A 22,981-nucleotide genomic window follows, 5' to 3' on the forward strand; every position below is an offset into this window, starting at 1 on the left:
CTCACCCTGTCACCCAGGCTGGAGTGCAGTGGCACGATCTCAGCTCACTGCAACCCCCACCCCCTGGGTTCAAGTGATTCTCGTTCCTCAGCCTCCCGAGTAGTGGGACTACAGATGTGCACCACCATGCCCAGCTAATTTTGTTCAGTTTTTGTAGAGATGGAGTTTCACAATGTTGGCCAGGCTGGTCTTAAACTCCTGGCCTCAAGCTATCCACCTCAGCCTCCCAAAGTACTGGTATTACAATGGTGAGCTGCCGCACCTGGCCTCTGAAGCCATTGTTTGTTTGTTTTTTGTTTTTTTGTTTTTTTGAGACGGAGTCTCACTCTGTCGCCCAGGCTGGAGTGCAGTGGCCGGATCTCAGCTCACTGCAAGCTCCGCCTCCCGGGTTTACGCCATTCTCCTGCCTCAGCTTCCCGAGTAGCTGGGACTACAGGCGCCCGCCACCTCGCCCGGCTAGTTTTTTGTATTTTTTAGTAGAGACTGGGTTTCACCGTGTTAGCCAGGAGAGTCTCGATTTCCTGACCTCGTGATTCGCCCGTCTTGGCCTCCCAAAGTGCTGGGATTAAAGGCTTGAGCCACCGCGCCCGGCCTGAAGCCATTTTTTATAGGCAAAGGAGCTAAGGCACCAAAAGTTTAAGAGCTTGCCTAGGCTGGGATTTAAACTTATCCAGTGTGAGTAAAATTGGTGCTTGTGGCCGGGTGCGGTGGCTCACGCCTGTAATCACAGCACTTTGGGAGACCGAGGCGGGTGGATCACGAGGTCAGGAGTTCAAGACCAGCCTGACCAAGATGGTAAAACCCCTTCTCTACTAAAAAAACAAAAATTAGCCGAGTGTGGTGGCGGGCGCCTGTAATCCCAGCTACTCGAGAAGCTGAGGCAGAGAATTACTTTGAATCCGGGAGGCGGAGGTTGCAGTGAGCCAAGATCATGCTGCTGCACTGTAGCCTGAGCAACAGAGCAAGACTCCATCTCAAAAAACAAACAAACACACAAACAAAAAACTGGTGCTTATATTTACCATTTCTGGCTGAATCTTTTTTTTTTTTTTTTTTTTAATAGAGAAACGGGGTTTTGTACTGTCACCCAGGCTAGGGTGGCACCATCATGGCTCACTGCAGCCTCAAACTCCTGGGCTCAAGCAGTTCTTCTGCCTCAGCCTCTTGAGTACCTGGGACTACAGGTGCAAGCCACTGTGCCTGGCTGGGTCTTTTAATTTGTTCTAACCCCAATTCCTACCCAGAGTTTTCACTTTGAGAAGCTCCCTCAGAAGGATTCAAAGAGGTCCAGGCTTTCTCTCCTCTAATAGCTTTTTTGAGGTAATCTTTGTATATCATAACATCAACCCATTTCAAGTGTACACTTCAATGATTTTTCGTAAATTTACCATATGATGCAACTCTGACTATAAATCAGATTTGGAACATTTTCATCAACCCAATAAGATTGGTACAAACATTTTTTTTTTCTTTTCTCACTTAAAAAAACATCACTGGTTATAGCAGCATGGTCCAAGCACTTTTTTTTTTTTTTTGAGACGGAGTCTCGCTCTGCCGCCCAGGCTGGAGTGCTGTGGCCAGATCTCAGCTCACTGCAAGCTCTGCCTCCCGGGTTCATGCCATTCTCCTGCCTCAGCCTCCCGAGTAGCTGGGACTACAGACGCCCACCACCACACCTGGCTAATTTTTTGTATTTTTAGTAGAGATGGGGTTTCACCATGTTAACCAGGATGGTGTCGATCTGCTGACCTCGTGATCCACCCGCCTTGGCCTCCCAAAGTGCTGGGATTACAGGCGTGAACCACGGTGCCCGGCCTTTTTGTTTGTTTGTTTTTTGTTTTTTGTTTTTTTTGAGACAGAGTCTTGCTCTGTTGCCCGGGCTGGAGTGCAGTGGCCAGATCTTGGCTCACTGCAAGCTCTGCCTCCCGGTTTACGCCATTCTCCTGCCTCAGCCTCCTGAGTAGCTGGGACTACAGGCGCCCGCCACCTCGCCCAGCTAGTTTTTTGTATTTTTTAGTAGAGACGGGGTTTCACCATGTTAGCCAGGATGGTCTCGATTTCCTGACCTCGTGATCCGCCCGTCTCGGCCTCCCAAAGTGCTAGGATTACAGGCTTGAGCCACCGAGCCTGGCCTTTTTTGTTTTTTTGAAATGGAGTTTCGCTCTTGTTGCCCAGGCTGGAGTGCAGTGGCACGATCTCGGCTCACTTCAACTTCTGCCTCCTGAGTTAAAGCGATTCTCCTGCCTTAGCCTCCCAAGTAGCTGAGACTAAATTGTTGCATTCCACCACACCCAGCTAATTTTTGTATTTTTAGTAGAGATGGGGTTTTGCCACATTGGCTAGGCCTGTCTTGAACTCCTGACCTCAGGTATCCACCCTCCTTGGCCTTCCAAAGTGCTGTGATTACAGACGTGAGCCACTGTGCCTGGCCCAGTCCAAGCATTCTTTACTTAAGTTTTCTTCTTTTCCTCTTGCTCTTCAACATCCATATATTTTAATGTGTGCAAATATCCATTTCTCTATTTAAAAAAAAAGCAAGTGCTGGGAGACTCCATCTCAAAAAAAAAAGAAAGAGAGAGAGAAAAGGAGATTCTAAGTAAGTAAAGTGCACAAACTTCCTGGCGTAAGAGAAGGGTTTCTCACAGCAGCTGGCTTGGCACATGGTTGCAAGCAGGTTTCCCTCGGAAGGTAATGAGCTCACATAGTCTGGGACCCGGGGTGATGCCCTAACGCTCTGCGCATCCCTGTAGCCAGGTCCACAGTGAGGCTTGGTAAATGTGAGCTGAGGTGGGAGCTAAAGGGGACAGTGAGAACTTGAGCTCAGTGTCTGAAAAGAATCAAAGCCAAAGCAAGACCAGAGGTCAAGCTGTAGTGCCAAACCACAGGAATCAAGCCCAACAGCTCCACCCATTGGCACCCCTTACACATGGCCCTGGGCTGACACATGGCCCTGGGCTGCTGACATAAGCACCACCTACACCCTGTTCACTAGAGAGAACCAGCTTGGTCAGTGTGAGCTGTTTTTAACTCTTCCAGACCCCTGACCACTCTGCTAGACCCTATACTTCTGTGCTGTGATTTTTCTCAATGGAAATTGACTCGGGGGCTTGGCATGGAGGGAGGGGGCAGAGTTACTGTATGGTCTCATCGTGATTGAGACTTTGGGGAGGGAGCCAGAGCTGAGGTGGGCCGAGGCCACGTGGAAACTGAACAGACCAGCAGTTTGGTCATTCAACCCTTGTGCCTAGACCTGGAGGCCCGGGAGCGGCAGGCCCGGGCCCAGGAGAGTGAGGAGGAAGAGGAGAGCCGGAGCACCAGGACACTAGAGCAAGAGGTGAGCACTCAGGCACACTGGCCAGAGGGCCACCTGCAGGAGGAGGCGGGGAGGATGGACTTGGTGGTCGCCATGGCTGGAGAGGGCATGCTCTTTGCACCTTCAGTGGGAGCTGGGTGCTCTGTCCCACCCACAGGTTGCCGAGCCCTAGCTTGCAGGTGGAAGCTCCCAGGGACTTTTTACAAGGTGAGCCAGCCTGGAACTGGACCTGCACAGAATTGTCACCCCCACCCCCTGCTCTGCAGATTGAACGCCTGAGAGAAGAGGGTTCGCGGCAGCTGGAGGAACAGCAGAGGCTGATCCGGGAGCAGATACGCCAGGAGCATGACCACAGGTTGAGAGGTGCAGGTCCGTCACCCCGCCTATCTCCCCTCCACGGCAGCTCCACACTGCTCAGAGTGGCCATGCTGGCTGCTCGGTGCCGCTGCTGTGGCGGCTTCTACCTGCTAGGACCCTGGGGTCACCCCATGGTGCCTTACTCTGACACATGCAGATCCCTTCTTCCTCCCAGTTCTCTGGGGCCTATTTGCTTTTTACTCTGCCTGAGATCTCCTGGCCACATTTGTCTTAGTCCCAAGCAGAGCTGGCCCTGTTTTGGGGCAGATCACCATAGGGAAGGGCCCTGGGACACTTTGTTTCCGTAGAACCTCATGGTCTGGCTCTCTGCCTTCTGCCCCTAGAAGGTGTTCCTAGCTCTCCATTCAGAGAGTGCTGACAGGTGGCCTTCAGGAGGCAGCTGGGTAGACCACCCTGGGGTGGCAGCTTTTCTGGGGATAGGCATCTACTTTCCCCACCAGGCCCTCAGCAGAGCTGGGCAGGTATTGCCCTTGGTCAGGAGTGACCCTTTCCACACCCTTCTGGCTCTGGGCTGCATCTCCTTTGGGAGACTCTCTGACATACTCTGCTTTTCTTCTTTTCCCAATATTTCTAGGAAAGGCAGAAAATCCTGAAGGCCAAGGAACCCCCAAACTAAAGGTGAGCCTGGGCAGGGTCTGTGGGCCACCTCACACTCACCACCTCCTCTCAGCAGGAATAGATGCTTCCTGTGGCTCGCGGGTTTCTGGTGGGGCCACTGGATCTGCGTGGAGCCAGCACCATTACCACCTCCCTCCATGTTCCAGCCGCCTGGAGACCAGAGCTTGCCACGAAAGGCTGCTTTTAGCTCTGATCACAGGGCAGAGCATTCCCTAGAAGCCCTCTCAGGAGAGGGTCTTCCTGGGCGGGAAGCGTCCCTGGGGTGAGCAGGCCATCCTGCCTACAAGTTCCCAAGGGGAAAATGTTGCTGGTGGCACTCCCTAGATTGCAGGAGCCTTGGAGACTTGGAGGGTGGGAGGATGTGTGCTCAGACTGGCAAGCTGTCGTGGGGTGAGGTACTGTTCAGCCAACAATCGGTGTTTCATGAGTCTGTCTTTTCAGCTAAAATGGAAGTGCAAGAAGGAGGATGAGTCAAAAAGTGGCTACTCCAAAGACGTCCTCCTACAGCTTTTGCAAAAGGTCTGCCCCGTTGACGTCCAGCCTTTCCTGTCATCTCAGTCCACATCTCAGCCCACAGCCTAGGCCTCTGCTCTCAATGCCTGAACTTCCCTTCACATATCTACCTGCTTTTTTTTTCTCCTGTCTTATAGACCATGGGATGACCTAAAGACCTCTCCCCAGGCTACAGCCCTCCTTTCACTTGTGTGGCCATGTGCTCCCTTCCAGCCCTCTGTCCTTTGCTACCTCAGTCTAACCCTTACCCTTAGAAGCAAAGAGCTTGGCTGAGTGGGTTGGGAGGGATGAGGTGGGTATCTGGCACAAAAACCCCGTCATTTTCACCACGTTCAACCAGCAAGGACGCTGTGCATGAAATATGTCAGTCTAAGTCACCAGGGCTTTGCTCGTCATTCCTTTGCTGCTCTGTGTTCCTAGAAAAAATGTCTTTCCTATCTCTGATCTCACTTCACTAAGATAAGCAGGTGGGGCAAGAAGTTGTCTCCCGACTGAAAAAGCCCCATGGACTTCAGGGTAGCCCAGGCTTGTCTCTGGCATGACCTGGGCCATCCTGAAGGCCTAGCCATGCTCATTAGGACCCCTTTGTCCCCACAGTATGGCGAGGTTCTCCACCTGGTGCTTTCCAGTAAGAAGCCAGGCACTGCTGTGGTGGAGTTTGCAACTGTCAAGGCGGCGGTGAGTGCTGCATGAGGCTTGGGGGGTCCTCGTGGCCCTGTCATTCTAGGGCAGGGACCCAATTCTGTGTGCCCTCTGAGTTAGGTGGTCCACACTCCTAGGGAATCTCCGGGCCAGCTTAGAGCCAAGGCTCCTCCCAGGGGCCCCTGACTCCTGGAAATAGAGGCACCATGTGTGAAGGGATGGATGGGGGGTGCTCTGGGGAGGAAGGAGAGCACAGACTTGACTCTGGTCCCTGCTGGTGGCTTCACACCCTCCACCTGCACCCCTCGGGGCTGTGAGCCCCGGCACTGCCTTTTCACCCTTTGTGCTCCTCACCTCCCCACATCAGAAAGCTCCCCCCAACCCCCTCTCCCGCAGGAAAGGCCAAAGTGTTAACGCCCGTCACTTGAAGACCGCTGAGGTTGGCATCTCTGCTTAGAGGGCAGAACGCTGGTTCTGTTCTCACTGGGGGTAGAGAGCCTCTTTATAGCTGACTCGATGGATGGGACAGGACTAGATGCTGTGTTTGGCAGGAGCTGGCTGTCCAGAATGAAGTTGGCCTGGTGGATAACCCTCTGAAGATTTCCTGGTTGGAGGGACAGCCCCAGGGTGCCGTGGGCCGCAGCCACTCAGGACTGTCCAAGGTGAGGAGTCAGGCCTCGCCCGGCTGGGCACTCAGGTCTCGGAGCTCTTCCTACCTGGGCTCCTCTCAGGCTCTTTCCTCCCAAATTCAGGTCTTGGGCCCTAGAGTGAGCTCGGCAGGTCCACCAACCCAGGAAAAGGGGCTATGATTTCACCTTGACCCCTTTTCCTCTCTGAGGGCCAGAGAGGCCCCACCCACACTGTATTCTTAGACCTTGCTTTCTCTCCGTATCTGGTCTCCTGTGGGGACTTTCCTTCTCACCAAAGGGATCTTCCTGACCCTCAGGTTGCTTGGTTGTGGTGCGTGAAGCATTTGGAGCTTAGACGACCCAGTGCTGCAGAGAAGGGGCAGGTGACTAGAGCAGCCACTTCCTTCCCAGCACTTCAGTTTTCTGGATATGTCCCTGGCTGCCCCAGACAGGGACCGACTGTAAAGAGGCAATGTCTCCTCTTAGAAGTAACCCTGGCAGGCTGGGTGCAGTGGCTCACGCCTGTAATCCCAGCACTTTGGGAGGCCGAGTGGGGCGGATCACCTGAGGTCAGGAGTTCAAGACCAGCCTGACCAACATAGTGAAACCCCATCTCTACAAAAACACAAAAATCAGCTGGGCATGTTGGTGCACATCTGTAATCCCAGCTACCCAGGAGGCAGAGGCAGGAGAATTGCTTTAACCTGGGAGGCGGAGCTTGCAGTGAGCCGAGATCGCACCACTGCACTCCAGCCTGGGCAACGGAGCGAGACTCCATCTCAAAAAAAAAAAAAAAAAGTAACCCTGGCTACCCTGCTGACATGGAGTGCTGCCTGCCCAGAGTCTGGGTGCCCTGCCTGAGGTGAAGCGTAGACCTTCCAGCTTGTGTGTAACCCCCGACCCACAACCATGGCCCTGGTGTCTTTTGGCCTGGATACAAAGGCTGGGGCTTTGGGGCTCCTGGCCACACCTGTCCCCACCTTGGTTGAACAGATTGCTTTGGGGGCAAGATCTAGCAACCTGGTTCTCCCCTTCTCTGCAGTGGCCTAGGGCCTGTCTGGTGTTTCCACAGCCCCTCGGCAGGCTGGCAGGAGGCTGCTCATTACCTTACCCACACCAGCCTGCTGCCCTGCCTGCCCCTCCACTTGACGGGGATGACTGGAAAGCAGCTTTCTGCAAGTATGTCCCAGATTCTGGATGGAGGGAAACAAACTGGCCTGGGCCTGACTCAGGGCCCTGCTTTAGAGACGTCATTCCCACCTTCAAGTCCCAGCATTTCACAGCCCCAGATAACACTCCATAGCTTGTGTTAGAGGTTTATTCATTCTCTGCCGTAGCCACAGCTCGGTACCTATACACAAGAGGAAAGAGGGAGGCTGCCGATTTGGGTTGTAGAAATGGTGAGTGTCAGAGCTTCCTCTCCCCTTTGCTACTCTTAGTGAGGCGTGGGGGCCACCAACACGCAGCCCCGCCAGTGCTGCTGGGCTCTGGTTTCTGTGTTCTGGTGAGGCCACGGGGTGGGGCATAGTGCAGCCTGTGCTGTGGCTTCGACCCGGCGGGCTTGGCCAGGTTGGCAGGCACATCGTCAGGGGGTTCAGGCAGCAGAACTCTCTAATCCTGGGAGACAGGTCTGGAGACCAGCTGTGCCGCTTCGCCGTTGAATGCCCATCCCTGGATCCAGTTCTCCTCTCTTCAAGGAAGGAAATCAGCCAGGGCTCCCACACTGATATTTCTGGGAATTCCCCAAAGCACCCCTTTGTAAGCCGTGCGCGTGCCTTTGGCTGGCATTCTCTAGAGCTGCCTGCCTTCACCAGGGATTGCTCCAGGTAGCCGTGTTGGCAGACTGAACCACGTCCTCATTTCTGCTAAGGATGTGCCTTAGTCTTCTTCCTAAGTTATACTCTATCTCTACCTATGTCTTCCTATGTGGCCAGCCCCTGTATGCGTCTCCCCTTTGCTGGTGACTCCAGGCCACAGTCTAGCCAGCTCTGTCCAGTAGAACTTTGTGCAGCGATGTTCGCGTCCATTCTGCACCAACCAGTGTGGCAGCCATTAATCACGCGTGGCCACCAGCCGTTTGGAATGTGGAATCTGGAATAATGGTGCAAGCGAGGAACTGAATTGTTGTTTAATTTCAATTCGGTGTCATGCAGTGAGTGACCACCAGATTAGACAGGGTCAGGCCTGTCTCCCCTTTCTTCCTGGGCCTTCCCACTTTCCTCTTCCGCCTGGGTTGGACTGCTTTTACCCAGGCTTGTCCTGTGACCTCTCTCTGTTGACACTGGCTTCCAAAGAGGCTGGCACAGGGCAATCATCTCTTCTGCCCAGTCTATGTCCTCCCACTCCCTGATCTGACCCCGTGCCACCTTCTGGCTCTGCCAGTCTCTACCTGATTCCTGTGGTTGCCACACATAGCCTCCCTTTCCCAGCATAGCCAGCTCCCTTCAGGGGTCCTGCCAGGAAGGGCCCCCCCCTCAACATTTTCAGCTTGCCTCTGTCCCTCCACTCTGGGGTGCCCGGGAGGACTCTTCGGGACCCAGAGAGCAGGCAGAGCCCTGGATTCCTATCCTGGAATCCTCCCCCAGGATGGAGGAGCTCTGCCTGCCTGAACCCTCCAACGATGGGCCTGGAGTCCTGTCCCTGCCCTTTCCTTAATCCCTAGCCTCTGGCTCTTCCAGTCACCCCAGCTTTGCCCACCTCACCCCATTCAGAAGCTGGGCTCACTGGGAAACTGCTCCCTTAGCATCTGCAGAACTTCCTCAAGAAGTGAAATCCCCAGGTCCACTTTGAAGGAGAGGAAGGGATCACTGAGGTCTGGGGCAGGTGTCCTCTGGAAACAGGGAGTGTCCACAAGGCCCTTCTCTGAGTGCTGGTTGAGGGCGCTCGACAGGGAGAGCGCCGAAGGCAGGGCGGCAGAGTAGGCTGCTGTGTAGGCAGGTGGGGGCTCCAGGATGTTGGGGCAGCTTGAGCTCTCTCGGTAGAGGCGTGGGGGCTTGGGTGGGGCCAGCAGGGTGGCCCGGGGCTGCTCGTCCCCCCACAGTGGCAGGCGCCGGCCATCTGGCCTCCCTCGTAGCTCCCGGATGACTTCTCGGTTGCTATACTCCTCGTGGTCCCCACCCGCTGTGCTGGCCTGGCTAAGCACACTGCCCTGTCGCCGGAGCCGCCGTGGCCGCCCCAGGCTCAGCCGCTTGAAGAGGGAGGCGTTGCGGAAGGAGCCTTTCCGCCAGGTCTCCATGGGGCCCAGGGGAGCCCGCAGACAGGTGTTCAGGGGCAGCCAGGTTGCACGCGGTCCCTGCTGGGGCAGTGAGTGCCAGCAGCTGGGGAGGCTCCCCTAGGAGCAGAGGCCTTGGGGTTTCTGCTCAGCACAGACCTTTGACCACATCTTGGATGGTGAGTGGAGGGCTGAGGAAGAAGGAACTTTTTGTCCAGGAGAGCACACAGCTGGGAGTTCCTGGCAGCAAGAGTTTCCCACAGGGACAGGAGTGGCCTGGTTACTGGATAGGGCAGTGGAAAAAACCCCAGGTGGAAGCAGCAGCACTTACTGGAGTCAGAATGAGGGCAGCCCCAGCGGAGGCAGAGATGGACCTTCTCGGGCCAGGTGAGGCCGGCGAGCGCTCCTTCCACAGGCAGGCGGCAGATGGCCCGAGCTCACTCGCCCTGGTGTTTGCCTGGCTCCTATGCGTCTCTGGGGCAGTGTGGGGCCGTGCGCTCTCTGCCAGTGGCTCCCGGACTGTGATTAGTGGCTTGGCTGTTTGTGGCGGTGGAGATGTGTTTTTGTTCTCAGCTGACTCAGTCAGGTGGGAAGCCAGGTTTCATGCTCTTGGGTAATTGCCGCATCCGCGTGCAGGGATGGGGCCGCTGGGACCAACACCCCAGGGCAATGGGAGCTTAAAATTCCTCTGGGGACTCATGTAGGGGCAGCCCTGCTTTATGTGTCACCACGCGGCTTCCTTTCTCATCACAGCCCCACCACCCTGGGCCCCGGCAGGTGCGCCTGGCTTCCGGCCCACAGTGTCTGGGTAGGAGGAGTTCAGGGCGGGTGGGAGTTAATTGAAAGGCAGGCGTGTGGAACGATTGTTGGGGAAGGAAGAGACCTGTGGCTGGTATGGGTGACTCAGCCCTGCTGTCAGGCCCTCATGAGCAGAACCTGCGGGATCAGGGAAGGAGGCAGAGGGTGTGTTAACGGGGAGCAGCCCCGTGCGTGTGACGGGCGGGCTCTGCTGCCTAGGGTTGGGCTGGGGGTCCACCAAGGGTGGCTCCAAGTTTTCTTGGCAGAGCAGCATTAACCTGGGGACGGGAGACATGGCCTTCTCTTGGCCTGCCATCAGCCTGGCTGCTATTTCCTTGTCCTCCCTTGTTTTACCCTAGTAGGCTCCTGCCAGGAGAGTGGCAGTTGAGGGCCGGGCCATGCCGGAGCCAGCCAGCACCTGGCTGTGCTCCAGCCCTTCCCCTCTGGCTACCCGGCCTCCTCTAGGGTCCTCCTCCTGTTGCGGGAAGCTGGGTCAGGGAGGCTGCTATGAATTGTCAGCCGTGCTCTGGGTCACACTGAACAGTCCAGCCTAGCTGGGACTGCTGCAGCCGGGGAGAGGGGAGAGGCGCAGCTATCGGGAGGAGCAGGGGAACCCAGGCTGAGTAACACTTCCTGTTTCTCTACACCCCTTACTCCAAACCTGCTGGCCCGGGCCTGGCATCTCAATCCCAGCCGCTCCCTTCCTATTGCCTGGGTCACTGACCACCACATTTTCCTCCTGCCTTGTTCCGTGAGAGTGTCCCCATGCGGGGTACCGCGGATCAGGGCCCCACAGCTCTCTGCTATGGGCAGGCCACCGCATCTTGCAATCCCTGGCCTAGCTCACTTCTGTGCCATCTCAGGTGGGCTTCACACATCTCTGAGAAACTGTTGGGACCACATGATCATCACACAGCCTAAGCAACACTGAGGGAGGAAAAGGTTTAATTCCCACCGCAGACCTTATCAGGGTGTGGGTTGGCAGCCTAGGCCCCACTGTAGAGCTGCTTCTCCACCCTACAGCCTTGGCCCATTCAGACAGTTGTTTATTATTCTTTTGATTATGTAAATACAGCATTCCTTACTCTCCTGCACTGTGCTGGCAAGTTCATAAAAGCTTTGAGCCATGGGCCCTGCCCTCCAGGAGCCCTGCTGTGTAGTTTTAGAGGCACGCTGGCCTCATGCTTGCCCTTCTCCCCTTCGAGGGTGGGGCATTCCAGGCTGTCTTGGGTAGGGCTCCCTTCTGCATCCTCAGCAGGAGCCAGACCACAGGGCACCGGGCATGGACAGAGCCGGGGTCAGTGCCCAGCAGAGCCAGGTGCATCCCTGCACCTCAGACAACTTCCCTTCCTTGGGAACTTAAGAGGCAGAAGCCATGGGGAAGAGGGAAAGGGGTGAAGGATAAAGGGCCCAGAGGAAATGAAGGGGACGAGGGCCTAGCTAGAGGGCCCGCAGGTGATTCCTGAGAAACAGATGGACCAGAGCTGACGGGGCCTAGGGAAAGGCAGGGGGAGCTGGCTGGGTAGAAGCCGGCCTGGAGGCCAAAGGTGACTTGTTCTGGGGGACACAGGTAAGCCAGGATTCCAGAAGGATGCTTTCTCTGGGTTCCTTCCCTTCCTCTGCCTTCCTCCCTCTGAGACTCTCAGACCACAGGTCTGCCTCGGCACCGTCCTCGGAATCTGGAGTCTGTGGGGCTGTGCCCTGCTGTCACTGACCCTTCTCCATCCCTGCTGTGTCCAACAGGGCTCAGTACTGTCAGAGAGGGACTATGAGAGTCTCGTCATGATGCGCATGCGCCAGGCGGCTGAGCGGCAACAGCTGATCGCACAGATGCAGCAGGAAGACCAGGAGGGGCCGCCCACGTAGCCCTGGCTCCAGCCACCCATCCCTCATCCCTTTTCTTCAACCTCACCAATAAATATTTTTTTTTAAGACTTTACTTCTATTCCATGCATAGGTATAGGGTGCTGGGCTCTGCGGCAGAGGGCTCCACCCAGGCCTGGCGCCCCTCCCAGGAAGTGGGCAGACCCCTAGGGAAACGCTCTGCATGGTGAGAGTCCCAGAGTCCGCGCACAAGCAGAGCACAGGCGCAGCCACTCATCACAGCCCTTTATTGGCTTGGGCTAGCTATGCAGGAGCCACGCACCAGGGCCCCTGGGGTGCCCAGCTCCGGCCTGGGGCAGCTGCCCGAGGAACATGGCCTGCCCAAGGCCTTTGGCCCAGGCCCAAAGCAGGAGGGCAGCTGGGAGCACCGGGCACTGCCCTCTCCCAGTGCTTGAGGCAAGGTTTCAGAGAAGGCCATTCATTGCCTGTTGGGGCTGGGCCCATGGTAGTGACAATTTGGGAAGAGAGGGGCAAGGTGGTCAGTGAGGCAGGAGCTTGGAGTTCACCCACAGCAGCCCCTCCACAGGGGTGCCCCGGCTACAAATACACGTGAGAAGGTCACTCCTTGTGCAGGCACCACACCAGCGTCTGACCCACCCCCGTCATGCTCAGCACACGGAAGCCCCTGCGTTCTAGCTTGTCCAGGACTATGCGGGGAGGGTCGTTGACGTAGTATTCATAACTGCAAAGAGACAGAATGGGTGGGGTGAGGAGGGGCACACGGCAAGCTCCTGGTCCAAAGCTAGTGTCTGTGGCAGGCAGCCTGGCCACTCTGGTAGTGACTCACGCTTACTGGCTGCTTGCTGGGTGCTGGGGTAAGTGCACGCCGCCTGCCTCCTCCCCATCTAGGTACTTCACGAGCTATCTCATTTATTCCCAACAAGCTAGTGAAGGTGCCACTGTTGTGGCCATTGATACACGAGAAAACAGAGGGGTTAAGCGGGTTCCCCAGCGCTCCAGATGGTAGACTGTGTTAGTCTGACCACAGCCCTGCTGCCTCCCCTCCCTGGGCTTGCTCCCCACCCAGGCCTCCAAGTGGGAGGAGGTTGAGGCTGCAGTGAGCCATGATTGCACCACTGCACTCCAGCCTGGGCGACAGAGTGAGACTCCATTTCAAAAAAGCAAAACAAAATAAGCCTCCAGGCCCCTCATGGCCCTGGCTGTCCTGCAGTTCTGAAGCAACAAGGCTGAGATCCAGTAACGCCTGGCTCTGTGTGCCACTCCCTAGCATGGATAATGCTGGTGGTCCTTTCAGGTTTAATTGATGCTGAAGGACCATGAAGCAGACAAAGGGCTCAAGCCCCAAGCTGGGCATGGAGAGGCAGGTGCCTCATGGCAAAGGGAGGGGGCTGGCTTCTTTCCCCCAGCCTCGACCCAGGGGCTGGGATCAGCCCTCCTTCTCTTTCCCCTCTTTGAACTGGGACTCACTCCAGCAACTCTTTTCAGAGAGCCTGTGTAGCCTGGGTTCTCCCTGCCTCCAGGGGTGAGAGGAAGAATGGAAGCAGTGGTCACAGTTTAGACATGGAGGCATTAGGAAGGATGCCGAGGGAAATGGCCAGGTCCCCAGGCAGCAGCCACCCTGGAGGTAGGACCCAGGCTCCCTGCTCCCTGCTTCTAGGACTTAGCTTTGTGACTCAGCCAGATCCTCACTACAAAAACCTTTCTCTCTGTGCCTGTCTGGGCTTGATGGTGTCCAGCTTAGAGAGGAGAGGGCAGGGCAAGCAACAGTCCGCTAGTGGAGTCCTAGACCCAGGGAACAGACTGTTTTCTGCGCTTCCAGTAAGGATGTGGAAAGCTTTCAGAGCAAGCCTCATGGAGGAGAGGGGGAATGTTGCAGAGGCTACAGATGGGACCAGCTCCTCCGGGGAACAGAGCCCCAGGATGCAGGCAGGGGGCTCTGATGCTGGGCCCTGGCCCTGGGCTTGGAGGTTGTGTAAAGGGAGCAGAGGCGTGTATAGGGGCTGGCAGGGAGAGGATACTGAGGGAGGCTGCTACTTACAAGTTGTTTCCCAAGACACTTCTCTTTGAAGCCCCCAGATGCTGCATCAGCTCTGGATCCGACTGTTCATCGCCCACCAGAGTGGGGCCCACCTCCTGCAAGGTAAGCCACAGTGGCTGCTTGGCTGGCTGCCAGGGGAGGTAGAAGGTTTTGCCTCTCCTTCCTCCCCTGCCTGCTAGTCCGGAGTGAGCTTCAGGTCAAGGCCACAGAGAGTAGCGAGAATCCTTAGGGGCCGAGCACAAGCTGCAAAGGGGTGGAGCCCACCAATGATCAGGAGGAGCGATGTAGGGGCCCTCCCTAGTCCCTTAAAGCTCAGCCTTATAGTCCTAGCTACTCGGGAGGCTGAGATGGGAGGATCAGTTGAGGTGGGAGGAGGTTAAGGCTGCAGTGAGCCATGATTGCACCACTGCACTCCAGCCTGGGCGACAGAGTGGGACTCCATTTTAAAAAAACAAAACAAAATAAACATTATGTAAATGAAAGAAGCCAGACACAGATCACATTACCACAGAAAGGTAATTAGTGGTTATCTAGGGCTGAGGGACTTGGGGGAAATCAAGAGTTTCTGCCAGTAGGTACAGGGTTTCCTTTTGGGGTATTAGAAATGTTCTAGCCGGGCACGGTGGCTCACGCCTGTAATCCCAGCACTTTGGGAGGCCGAGGCTGGTGGATCACCTGAGGTCAGGAGTTCAAGACCATCTTGGCGAACACGGTGAAACCCCGTCTCTACTAAAAATACAAAAAAAATTAGCCAGGCGTGGTGGCGGGCGCCTGTAGTCCCAGCTTCTCGGGAGGCTGAGGCAGGAGAATGGCGTGAACCCAGGAGAGGGAGCTTGCAGTGAGCTGAGATCCGGCCACTGCACTCCAGCCTGGGCAACAGAGTGAGACTCCATCTCAAAAAAAAAAAAAAAAGTTCTAAAACTGATTATGGTGATGGTTGCACAACTCAGTACACTAAAAAAAAAAAAAAAAACACTGAATTGTACACTTTAAATCAAAGAATTTATGGTATGCACATTACATATCAATAAAGACATGTCTTTTAAAAAATAAGAATCACCGGCCGAGACGGGTGGATCAAGAGGTCAGGAGATCGAGACCGTCCTGGCTAATACGGTGAAACCCAGTCTCTACTAAAAAAAAAAAAAAAAAGAATCACCTCGGGAGGCTATTTCCAAGTATGGATTCCCAAGCCCCAGAGTTTTAGGAGATCTGGGAAGGGACCCAGGAATCCACATTTTGACAGCTGCGCAGATGGCTGCTTCACCTCTGCAAGCTCTCTCCTGTTGCCTGGTGAACCCACCAAGGGGGTTGTGTACCCGCAGTGGGCAGGGGAAGAGGAGCACCTTGCTGCCCATCTGGGGGCAGAGTCGTATCTTTCTGAAGCTAAAAGGGGACTCCTGAGGAGCAATCAGAACCGTTTTACAGAGAAGGAAACTGCGCCCAGAGAAAGGAATGTGACTTGGAACTCATGGTGGTCCCACCTCCAACTGCACGGCCCCTTCTCGCCTGCCTTTTTTCCCAAGCAGGGGTTCTTTCTTTTCTTCCTTCCCTAAAGCTTCAGGGATAGCCCTTCCTGGAAGCGCCTAAGGGTGCAGCTAGTTGCTGTTTATGGGTCAAGGACTTGGCACAGGGGTTTTAGCGCCTTGGCACGTCCTTATCTTTTCCAAACTTCTTTCCCTCAGGTTATTCCCCCTTTTTTCCCCTGCGGAGCGGCTCTGTGCAGGGCACTGGGTGCTGCGCGTGAGGCCAGGGCTCCCTGGGTCCCTCCCGCCGACAGGTAGGACAGGAGCCGGAAGCGCCTGGAGGTGGCCCTGTTGCCGGGACGCACGTACCCGGGCCTTTTCGCGGCAATAAAGGCTCCGGGCCGGCCAGAGCTCGCTGAATCCCGGGAGCCAGGCTGAACCAGCTTCTCCACTCCCTCTCCCCGGCCAAAGGGGCGTGTCTGGACGGGTTCCCGGTCCAGCCCCCTGTGGGTGCAGCCCAGGAGGGAGGCATGAAGGCGCGGTCGCAGCCCCCTAGGGCCTGGTACTGGCTCCAAGTCTCCGGGCAGCCGGTACTCACCATGCGGATCTGGGTGCTGATGAGCAGGTAAGGCATGGTGCGCGCGTCCCGGCCTGGCTCCCACTTGGTGGCTCTAGGCTGGGCGCCGACTCCAGCCTTTCTCGAGTCGGGACTGCGACGCACAGCTGGGAGTCCCGTTACTCTGCCTCTGGCCACAGGCGGCGCCAATCCCGGGGCGCCCCGCCCATGGCCGCCAATCAGGAGCAGCTGCCGTGACGCGCCCTGCAGTCCGCGGTTCGGGGCCCGCCCCCGCCCTCCCAGCTGCGGACTTGGACTCCGGGGTCCACCTGAAGCTTCCGCCGAGTGGTCCAGTTGCGGGAAGGTGGAGTGCAGGGAGGAGGGGACGATCCCACGGTCTGAAAGGACACTATCCTGAAGCTCCAGCGTCCTCCAGGACGCTCAGTGCTGTTTTCTTTGCAGGCTGTGATCTTCCTGCTTCCCCGCGCGCGTGTTGCCCCCGCGCTCGCTTCTTGCAACTCTGCAGGCCAGGTTCCAAAGTCCCTGCCAGGCAGAGCCCAGAGCAAACGGAGGCCTCTCCAGGCCCCAGCCCACCCCGCTCAGAGACGCCTCGACAGCTTCAGCGGGGCCCCACTTCTCTTCGTCAAGACAGGCGCTCCAGAGATTCCTTAAGGGCTGAGGAGGCCAGGGCGCGAGGCTGGGGGCTAGCCCTGAAGACAACTAAAATACCATCCTGGGTGCACTGCTCATTCCCCCTCCCAGACTCTGATTCCAGCACAGAGGCGGATCCTTGCATTTCTGTGGACCTGCAGGAAAGTCTGTAAAGGAACCGCGCACTTGGCTGGATGCCAGGTATGGAGTGACTGAATGAGTGGAACCTGGCCCTCCCTCCCCTGAGCTTCCCGCGCAGCTGGACAGACGCGGCGCACGTGCAGGAGGTCACTGGGCAACACCTGGGGCAAGTGAAACAACTTCCCCCGCACCAGTCACCAATAAGCCGCTGCGAGTTCCCAACCGTGCGTCCACGCCCCTCATTCGCAGATATCAAAATCTGACAACTCATCATTCTTTATCTGCCTTGTTGTGATTGGTGGGTTTTTTTGTTTGTTTGTTTTGAAATGGAGTTTCGCTCTTATTGCCCAGGCTGGAGTGCAGTGGCGCCATCTCGCCTCACCGCTACCACCTCCCGGTTCAAGCGATTCTCCTGCCTCAGCCTCCTAAGTAGGTAGAATTACAGGCATGCGTCACGACGCCTGGTTAATTTTGTATTTTTAGTAGAGACCTCAGGTGATCCACCCGCCTCGGCCTCCCAAAGGGCTTGGATTACAGGCGTGAACCACCGCACCTGGCCTGTGATTGGTTTTCTAGAAAATAAAGCAAAACAAAAACAGCCTGTCTGTAGCCTTCCCTCCCATGGGAGAATAAAAATCTTCACTTTTTAAGAGGGGCATTTATAGGGGATGCTGCGCTTCCAACACTTTGACAGAGGTGGAGAGAGCTATAAGGGAAGTAGGAAGTTGTAATCCTAAAGGTTCCTTAACTGGTCTAATTTATTATTCTGCAGTTCCTACCCCTGCTCTCTTACCCACTTACCTAATAAGTTAGCCAGAGAGATAAAACACATTCATGCTTAACAAAGGATGTGTTAAAACTGACAAAAGAACCGGGAGGGCGCGGTGGCTCACGCCCGTAATCCCAGCACTTTGGGAGGCCGAGGCGGGCGGATCACGAGATTAGGAGATCCAGAACATCCTGGCTAACACAGTGAAACCCCATCTCTACTAAAAATACAAAAAAGTAGCCGGGCGTGGTGGCGGGCGCCTGTGGTCTCAGCTACTCAGGAGGCTGAGGCAGGAGAATGTCGTGAACCCGGGAGGCGGAGCTTGCAATGAGCTAAGATCCCGCCACTGCACTCCAGCACACCAGTCTGGGCGACAGAGCGAGACTCTGTCTCAAAAAACAAACAAACAACAACAAAACTGACAAAAGATTAATGCCCAGGAGCTCCTACAACTCAGTGAGAAAAAGATGAACAATGGAAAAAACAGGGGTAACTGACTTGAATAGGCCCTTCCCAAAAGAGGAAATAGAGGAAATAGAAATGACCAATAAACATATAACATGATGCCCAGTATATCATTATTAGAAATCCAGGAAATACAAATTAAATTTTACTTTTTTTCATTTTAACCAAATTTATTTAAACCACAAAACTTTGTAGACACAGTGGCTCACGCCTGTAATGTCAGCACTTTGGGAGGCCAAGCTGGGAGGATTGCTTGAACCCAGAAAGTCAAGGTTGCAGTGAGCCATGATTTGGTTTATTTTTAAGTAATCTATCCCTACTTAAAGACAGATTACCCTACATGTGAAAGCTATGTACAAAAATCATCCATTGATTAGAAGGATTTTTTTTTTAAGTTATACAATTGTCCTTGGTTTTTACAATGATACATGAAAAACATTAAAATTCTTCAGTTGAAGTATGGAAGGATTTTTATGTTGTCATTTTTTAGTTAAAACAGAGCAAAATATAACTTACTGGAATATAGAGATAAGAACTGAGCGGGGTGCAGTGGCTCATGTCTGTAATCCCAGCACTTTGGGAGGCCGAGGTGGATGGGTCACTTTAAGTCAGGATTTCGAGACCAGCTTGGCCAACATGGTGAAACCCCCGTCTCTACTAAAAATACAAAAATTAGCTGGACGTGGTGGCACACACCTGTAGTCACAGCTACTTGGGAGGCTGAGGCAGGAGAATCACTTGAACCCAGGAGGCAGAGGTTGCAGTGAGCTGAGATCACACCATTGCACTTCAGCCTAGGTGACCCAGTGAGATTCTGTCTAAAAAAAAAAAAGCCGAATGTGGTAGCACATGCCTGTAGTCCTGCAGAGGCTGCAGCGGTGCAGTGGGCCAAGATTACACCACTGCACTCCAGCCTGGGCAACAAAGCAAGATTCCGTCTAAAATATATGAAAAAAAAAGATAAGGCCGGGCGCGGTGGCTCAAGCCTGTAATCCCAGCACTTTGGGAGGCCGAGACAGGCGGATCACGAGGTCAGGAGATCGAGACCATCCTGGCTAACACGGTGAAACCCCGTCTCTACTAAAAAATACAAAAAAACTAGCCGGGCGAGGTGGCGGGCGCCTGTAGTCCCAGCTATTCAGGAGGCTGAGGCAGGAGAATGGCGTAAACCCGGGAGGCGGAGCTTGTAGTGAGCTGAGATCCGGCCACTGCACTCCAGCCCAGGTGACAGAGCGAGACCCCGTCTCAAAAAAAAAAAAAAAAAAAGATAAGAGCTGAATGAGCATGCTACGAATGGAGAAAGGGGGTATTTTCACAGAACCAGTATTTTCCCAGTCCCACCTCCACTTGATGTCCTTTATTTATTTATTTTTTTTTTTTTTTTGAGGAGTCTCGCTCTGTCGCCCAGAAATCTCATCTCCACTTGTTCTGAAGCAGTAATCAGAACACACCATGGGCCATTTTACAAAAAACAAACAAAAACACAAATGCAATATGCTGGTACACACACACCCGTTACCATATGTACAACAAAGGGAAGGAGAAGGTGAACATGAAATAGAACTATACTGTATTGGTCAGGATGTAGTGAGACCAAATAGCAGTTTTCTAACTGAGGATATAATCTTGATCTGTAAGAACAGAGGTTTGGAGTAAAGTAGTAGGTTCCTTTTTTAGTAGACACCTGTCTCCTGCAGAAACACGTCAATTGTGTATTCATCCTCCATTACCAGCTGTGCAGGTATGTCTGTCTCATTGATTGGCTGCCCGTCATATCTGAATCTGATCTGCCTCATTGACAAACCCTGTTATTCACAATAGGCTCGCATCAGTTTACCAGGTGGTATACGCCTCTTAAACTGCACCACAGAACTATCCTGCCACACCACCTTCAAATAAATATGATCGTTGTTCTCAGTCTTCTTCCTTGAGCTTCCATGGCCATGGCAAGCACCAGAATCTCTGCAGCTGCTGCTTCACAAAGCAGGTACTGTTACCGCCCTCAAGGGAGGGTTGCTTGACCCACCCAGTGCAGTTCTCGCCAATAGAATGGAACCGGGTTCAGTAAAGCAGAGCAGAAACGTTCACTGGTCAAGGAATGGAAAAGGGGAGCTTCTGCTCAAAGCACCTGCTCCCTGGACATTGGGTAAAGGGGGATCTTAAGGGCTTTTTGGGCAGATAGGTGAAGACTAGGGTAGGGATTCCTGGATGGGTTCTTCCAGGAGCAGCTGGAGCGTGTAGATTCTTTTTGCACCTGGTACTGTTTGTGCTTACCTGGGTACACTTCTCCGCACTGGGTGGAGATTTTAGTAAATCTAAATCTCCAGTGAAGATTTAGCAGTGAAGCAGTAATTCAGGTCAAGGCAGCACTACTGAGTTCAGTTCATCTTGTGGCTGGTTCCTGATTACTGGCACCTGGCCTTTGTTTCTGTAAGCAAGCACAGCTGGGAGGATGGTTCATTTCACAGGTTTTGGGGCTTCCTGAAAGAATTGAGGGCCAGCACAGTGGCCCCCGCCTGTAATCGCAGCACTTTGGGAGTGTAAGGCATGCAGATCACCTGAGGCTGGGAGTTAGAGACCACCTTGGCAAACGTGATGAAGCCCTGACTCTACTAAAAATACAAAAAGTTGGCTAGGCATGGTGACACATGCCTGTAATCCCAGCACTTTGGGAGGCTGAAGTGGGTGGATCACTTGAGGTCAGGAGTTCAGACCAGCCTGGGCAGCTGGTCTCTGCCCAGTGGAACCCGCTGGTCTCTGCCCAGTGGTGGAACCCTGTCTTTATTAAAAATACAAAAAATTAGCTGGGCATGGTGGCGGGCGCCTATAGTCCCAGCTACTCTGGAGGCTGAGGCAGGAGAATCGCTTGAACCTGGGAGGCGGAGATTTCAATGAGCCAAGATCGAGCTGCTACACTCCAGCCTGGGCAACAGAGCAAGACTCTGTCTGAAAAAAATAAAATTAGAAAAATTTGCTGGGCATGGTGGCATGTACCCGTAGTGCCAGCTATTTGGGAGGCTAAGGCATAAGAATCGCTTGAACCCTGGAGGTGGAGGTTGCAGTGAGCCCAGATCACACCACTGCACTCTAGCCTGGGCAACAGAGGGAGACTCCATCTGAAAAAAAAAAAAAAAAAAGAATTGCGGTCATGTTGCGGTAACAGTACCAGATCCAACCAAACAAGCACAGAAGCAACACCAGGAGTGCAGAAGACTAAATTAGTTTTGTTTTTTTCTTTTCTTTTCTTTTCTTTTTTTTTTTTTTTTGGGGGTCTCCCTCTCGCCCCGGCTGAAGTGCAGTGGTCCAATCTCGGCTCACTGTAAGCTCCGCCTCCCGGGTTCACGCCATTCTCCTGCCTCAGCCTCCCGAGTAGCTGGGACTACAGGCGCCTGCACCACGCCCGGCTAATCTTTTTTGTATTTTTTTTTTTAGTAAAGACGGGGTTTCACCGTGTTAGCCAGGATGGTTTCAATCTCTTGACCTCGTGATCCGCCCGCCTTGGCCTCCCAAAGTGCCGGGATTACAGGTGTGAGATTCCGCGCCCGGCCACTTTTTTTTTTTTTTTTTAGAGACAGGGTCTTGCTCTGTCACCCAGGCTGCAGTGCAGTGATGTGATCAAAGCTCACTGTAACCTTGAGCTTCTGGACTTGAGGCATCCTCCCACCTCACCTCCCACTGCCACCATCCCCAGTTTTTTTTTTTTTTTTTTTTAATTTTTTGTAGAGACATTCTAACTGTGTTGTCCAGGCTGGTCTCCAACTCTTGGCCTCAAACAATCCTCCTGCCTCCACCTCCCAAAGTACTGGGATTACAGGCATGAGCCACTATGCCCAGCCTAAGCTACATTTTAAATCTACAGTGAGTTAGTGCTTTACAGGTTAGCAAAAAATAAAATAAATAAATAAAATAAAAATGTTAAACTCTGTAAATATCAAGTGTTGGTGAAGATGTCAACAGTCCCACTACTGTCGGGCTTGCAGGTTGGTGTGAATGATACTCACCCTATGATGCAGCCAGACCTCTCCTACATAAACCTCAGGAGAACTCACGCCATCAGGATCCATGTACAGCAGCACTGTAAGCAGTACAAAACTGGAAGCAGCCCTTACATCTATCAAAATTAGACTAAAAGTTTTTGAGCTAGGTTGGGTGGTTCACACCTGTAAGTTCCAACACTTGGGGAGGCCAAGGCAGGAGGCCTGCTTGAGCCCAGGGTTTTGAGACCAGTCTGGGGAACACAGCAAGGCCCCCATTTCTACAAAAAAGAAAAAGTTTCTGGCTAGGCATGGTGGCTCATGCCCGTAATCCCAGTGCTTTGGAACGCCAAGGGAGAAGGATCACCTGAGCTCAGGAGTTTCAGACCAGTTTGGACAACATAGTGAGACTCTGTCTCTACTGAAAAATTAGCCGTGCATGGCGGCACACACCAGTAGTCTCAGCTCCTCAGGAGGCTGAGGTAGGAGGATAGCTTGAGCTCAGGAGTTCGAAGCTACAGTGAGTGGTGACTGTGCCACTGCACTCCAACCTGGATGGCAGAGCAAGACCCTGTCTCAAAAAAATATATATATATATGTGTGTGTGTGTGTATGTATATATGTGCGTGTGTGTATATATATGCATACACACACACACACACACACACACATATATTTCTAAAAGGGCTGGGCATGGTGGCTCATGCCTATAATCCCAGCATTTTGGGAGGCCGAGGCAGGGGGAGTGCCCAAGCCCAGGAGTTTAAGACCAGCCTGGGGAATACAGGGAGACCCTGTTTCTACAAAAAAATTTAAAAATTGGCTGGGCATGGCGGCATGTGCCTGTAGTCCCAGCTGCTCAGGAGGCTGAGGTGGGAGGATAGTTTGAGCCTGCAAGGCGGAGGTTGCAGTGAGCTGAGATCATGGCATACCTGGCTAATTTTTTTTTTTTTTTTTTTTTTTTTTTTTTTTTT

General features: G+C 53.9%; 3 protein-coding genes across 3 annotated transcripts in view; 1 reads left to right on the top strand and 2 right to left on the bottom strand.

Moving 5' to 3' along the window:
* Positions 1–12,034, top strand: part of DNAJC17 (DnaJ heat shock protein family (Hsp40) member C17) — a 49,456-nt gene extending 37,422 nt beyond the window's left edge. The window contains exons 5-11 of the mRNA XM_023189369.2: positions 3,249–3,334; positions 3,580–3,682; positions 4,266–4,309; positions 4,751–4,828; positions 5,420–5,500; positions 6,016–6,126; positions 11,846–12,034. Coding sequence (XP_023045137.1) covers positions 3,249–3,334; positions 3,580–3,682; positions 4,266–4,309; positions 4,751–4,828; positions 5,420–5,500; positions 6,016–6,126; positions 11,846–11,968 — 626 coding nt within the window. The 3' untranslated portion in view covers positions 11,969–12,034. The remainder of the gene's footprint in view (positions 1–3,248; positions 3,335–3,579; positions 3,683–4,265; positions 4,310–4,750; positions 4,829–5,419; positions 5,501–6,015; positions 6,127–11,845) is intronic.
* C6H15orf62 (chromosome 6 C15orf62 homolog) lies at positions 7,396–16,097 on the bottom strand. Its single transcript, XM_023189370.1, has 3 exons — positions 16,050–16,097; positions 13,986–14,080; positions 7,396–10,240 (listed from the first exon to the last, which is right to left on the bottom strand). The coding sequence occupies exon 3, from the start codon at positions 9,326–9,328 to the stop codon at positions 8,801–8,803; it is 528 nt and encodes a 175-aa protein (XP_023045138.1). The 5' UTR covers positions 9,329–10,240; positions 13,986–14,080; positions 16,050–16,097; the 3' UTR covers positions 7,396–8,800.
* On the bottom strand, positions 12,024–16,886 carry GCHFR (GTP cyclohydrolase I feedback regulator). Its single transcript, XM_023189371.2, has 3 exons — positions 16,050–16,886; positions 13,986–14,080; positions 12,024–12,668 (listed from the first exon to the last, which is right to left on the bottom strand). Exons 1-3 carry the CDS (start codon positions 16,083–16,085, stop codon positions 12,545–12,547), a joined length of 255 nt encoding a protein of 84 aa, XP_023045139.1. The 5' UTR covers positions 16,086–16,886; the 3' UTR covers positions 12,024–12,544.
* Between the last annotated feature and the right edge of the window lie 6,095 nt (positions 16,887–22,981).

Source organism: Piliocolobus tephrosceles, chromosome 6 (assembly GCF_002776525.5).
Source record: "Piliocolobus tephrosceles isolate RC106 chromosome 6, ASM277652v3, whole genome shotgun sequence".
Lineage (NCBI taxonomy): Eukaryota > Metazoa > Chordata > Mammalia > Primates > Cercopithecidae > Piliocolobus > Piliocolobus tephrosceles.

Bases quoted from the DNA above. Each gene is read 5' to 3' on its own strand.
- C6H15orf62 (XM_023189370.1), bottom strand. From the start codon at position 9,328: ATGGAGACCTGGCGGAAAGGCTCCTTCCGCAACGCCTCCCTCTTCAAG.
- GCHFR (XM_023189371.2), bottom strand. From the start codon at position 16,085: ATGCCTTACCTGCTCATCAGCACCCAGATCCGCATG. The intron at 14,081-16,049 runs GTGAGTACCGGC...CTTACCTTGCAG, and splicing joins TCAGCACCCAGATCCGCATG to GAGGTGGGCCCCACTCTGGT. The intron at 12,669-13,985 runs GTAAGTAGCAGC...GTCTCTTTGCAG, and splicing joins AGTGTCTTGGGAAACAACTT to TTATGAATACTACGTCAACG.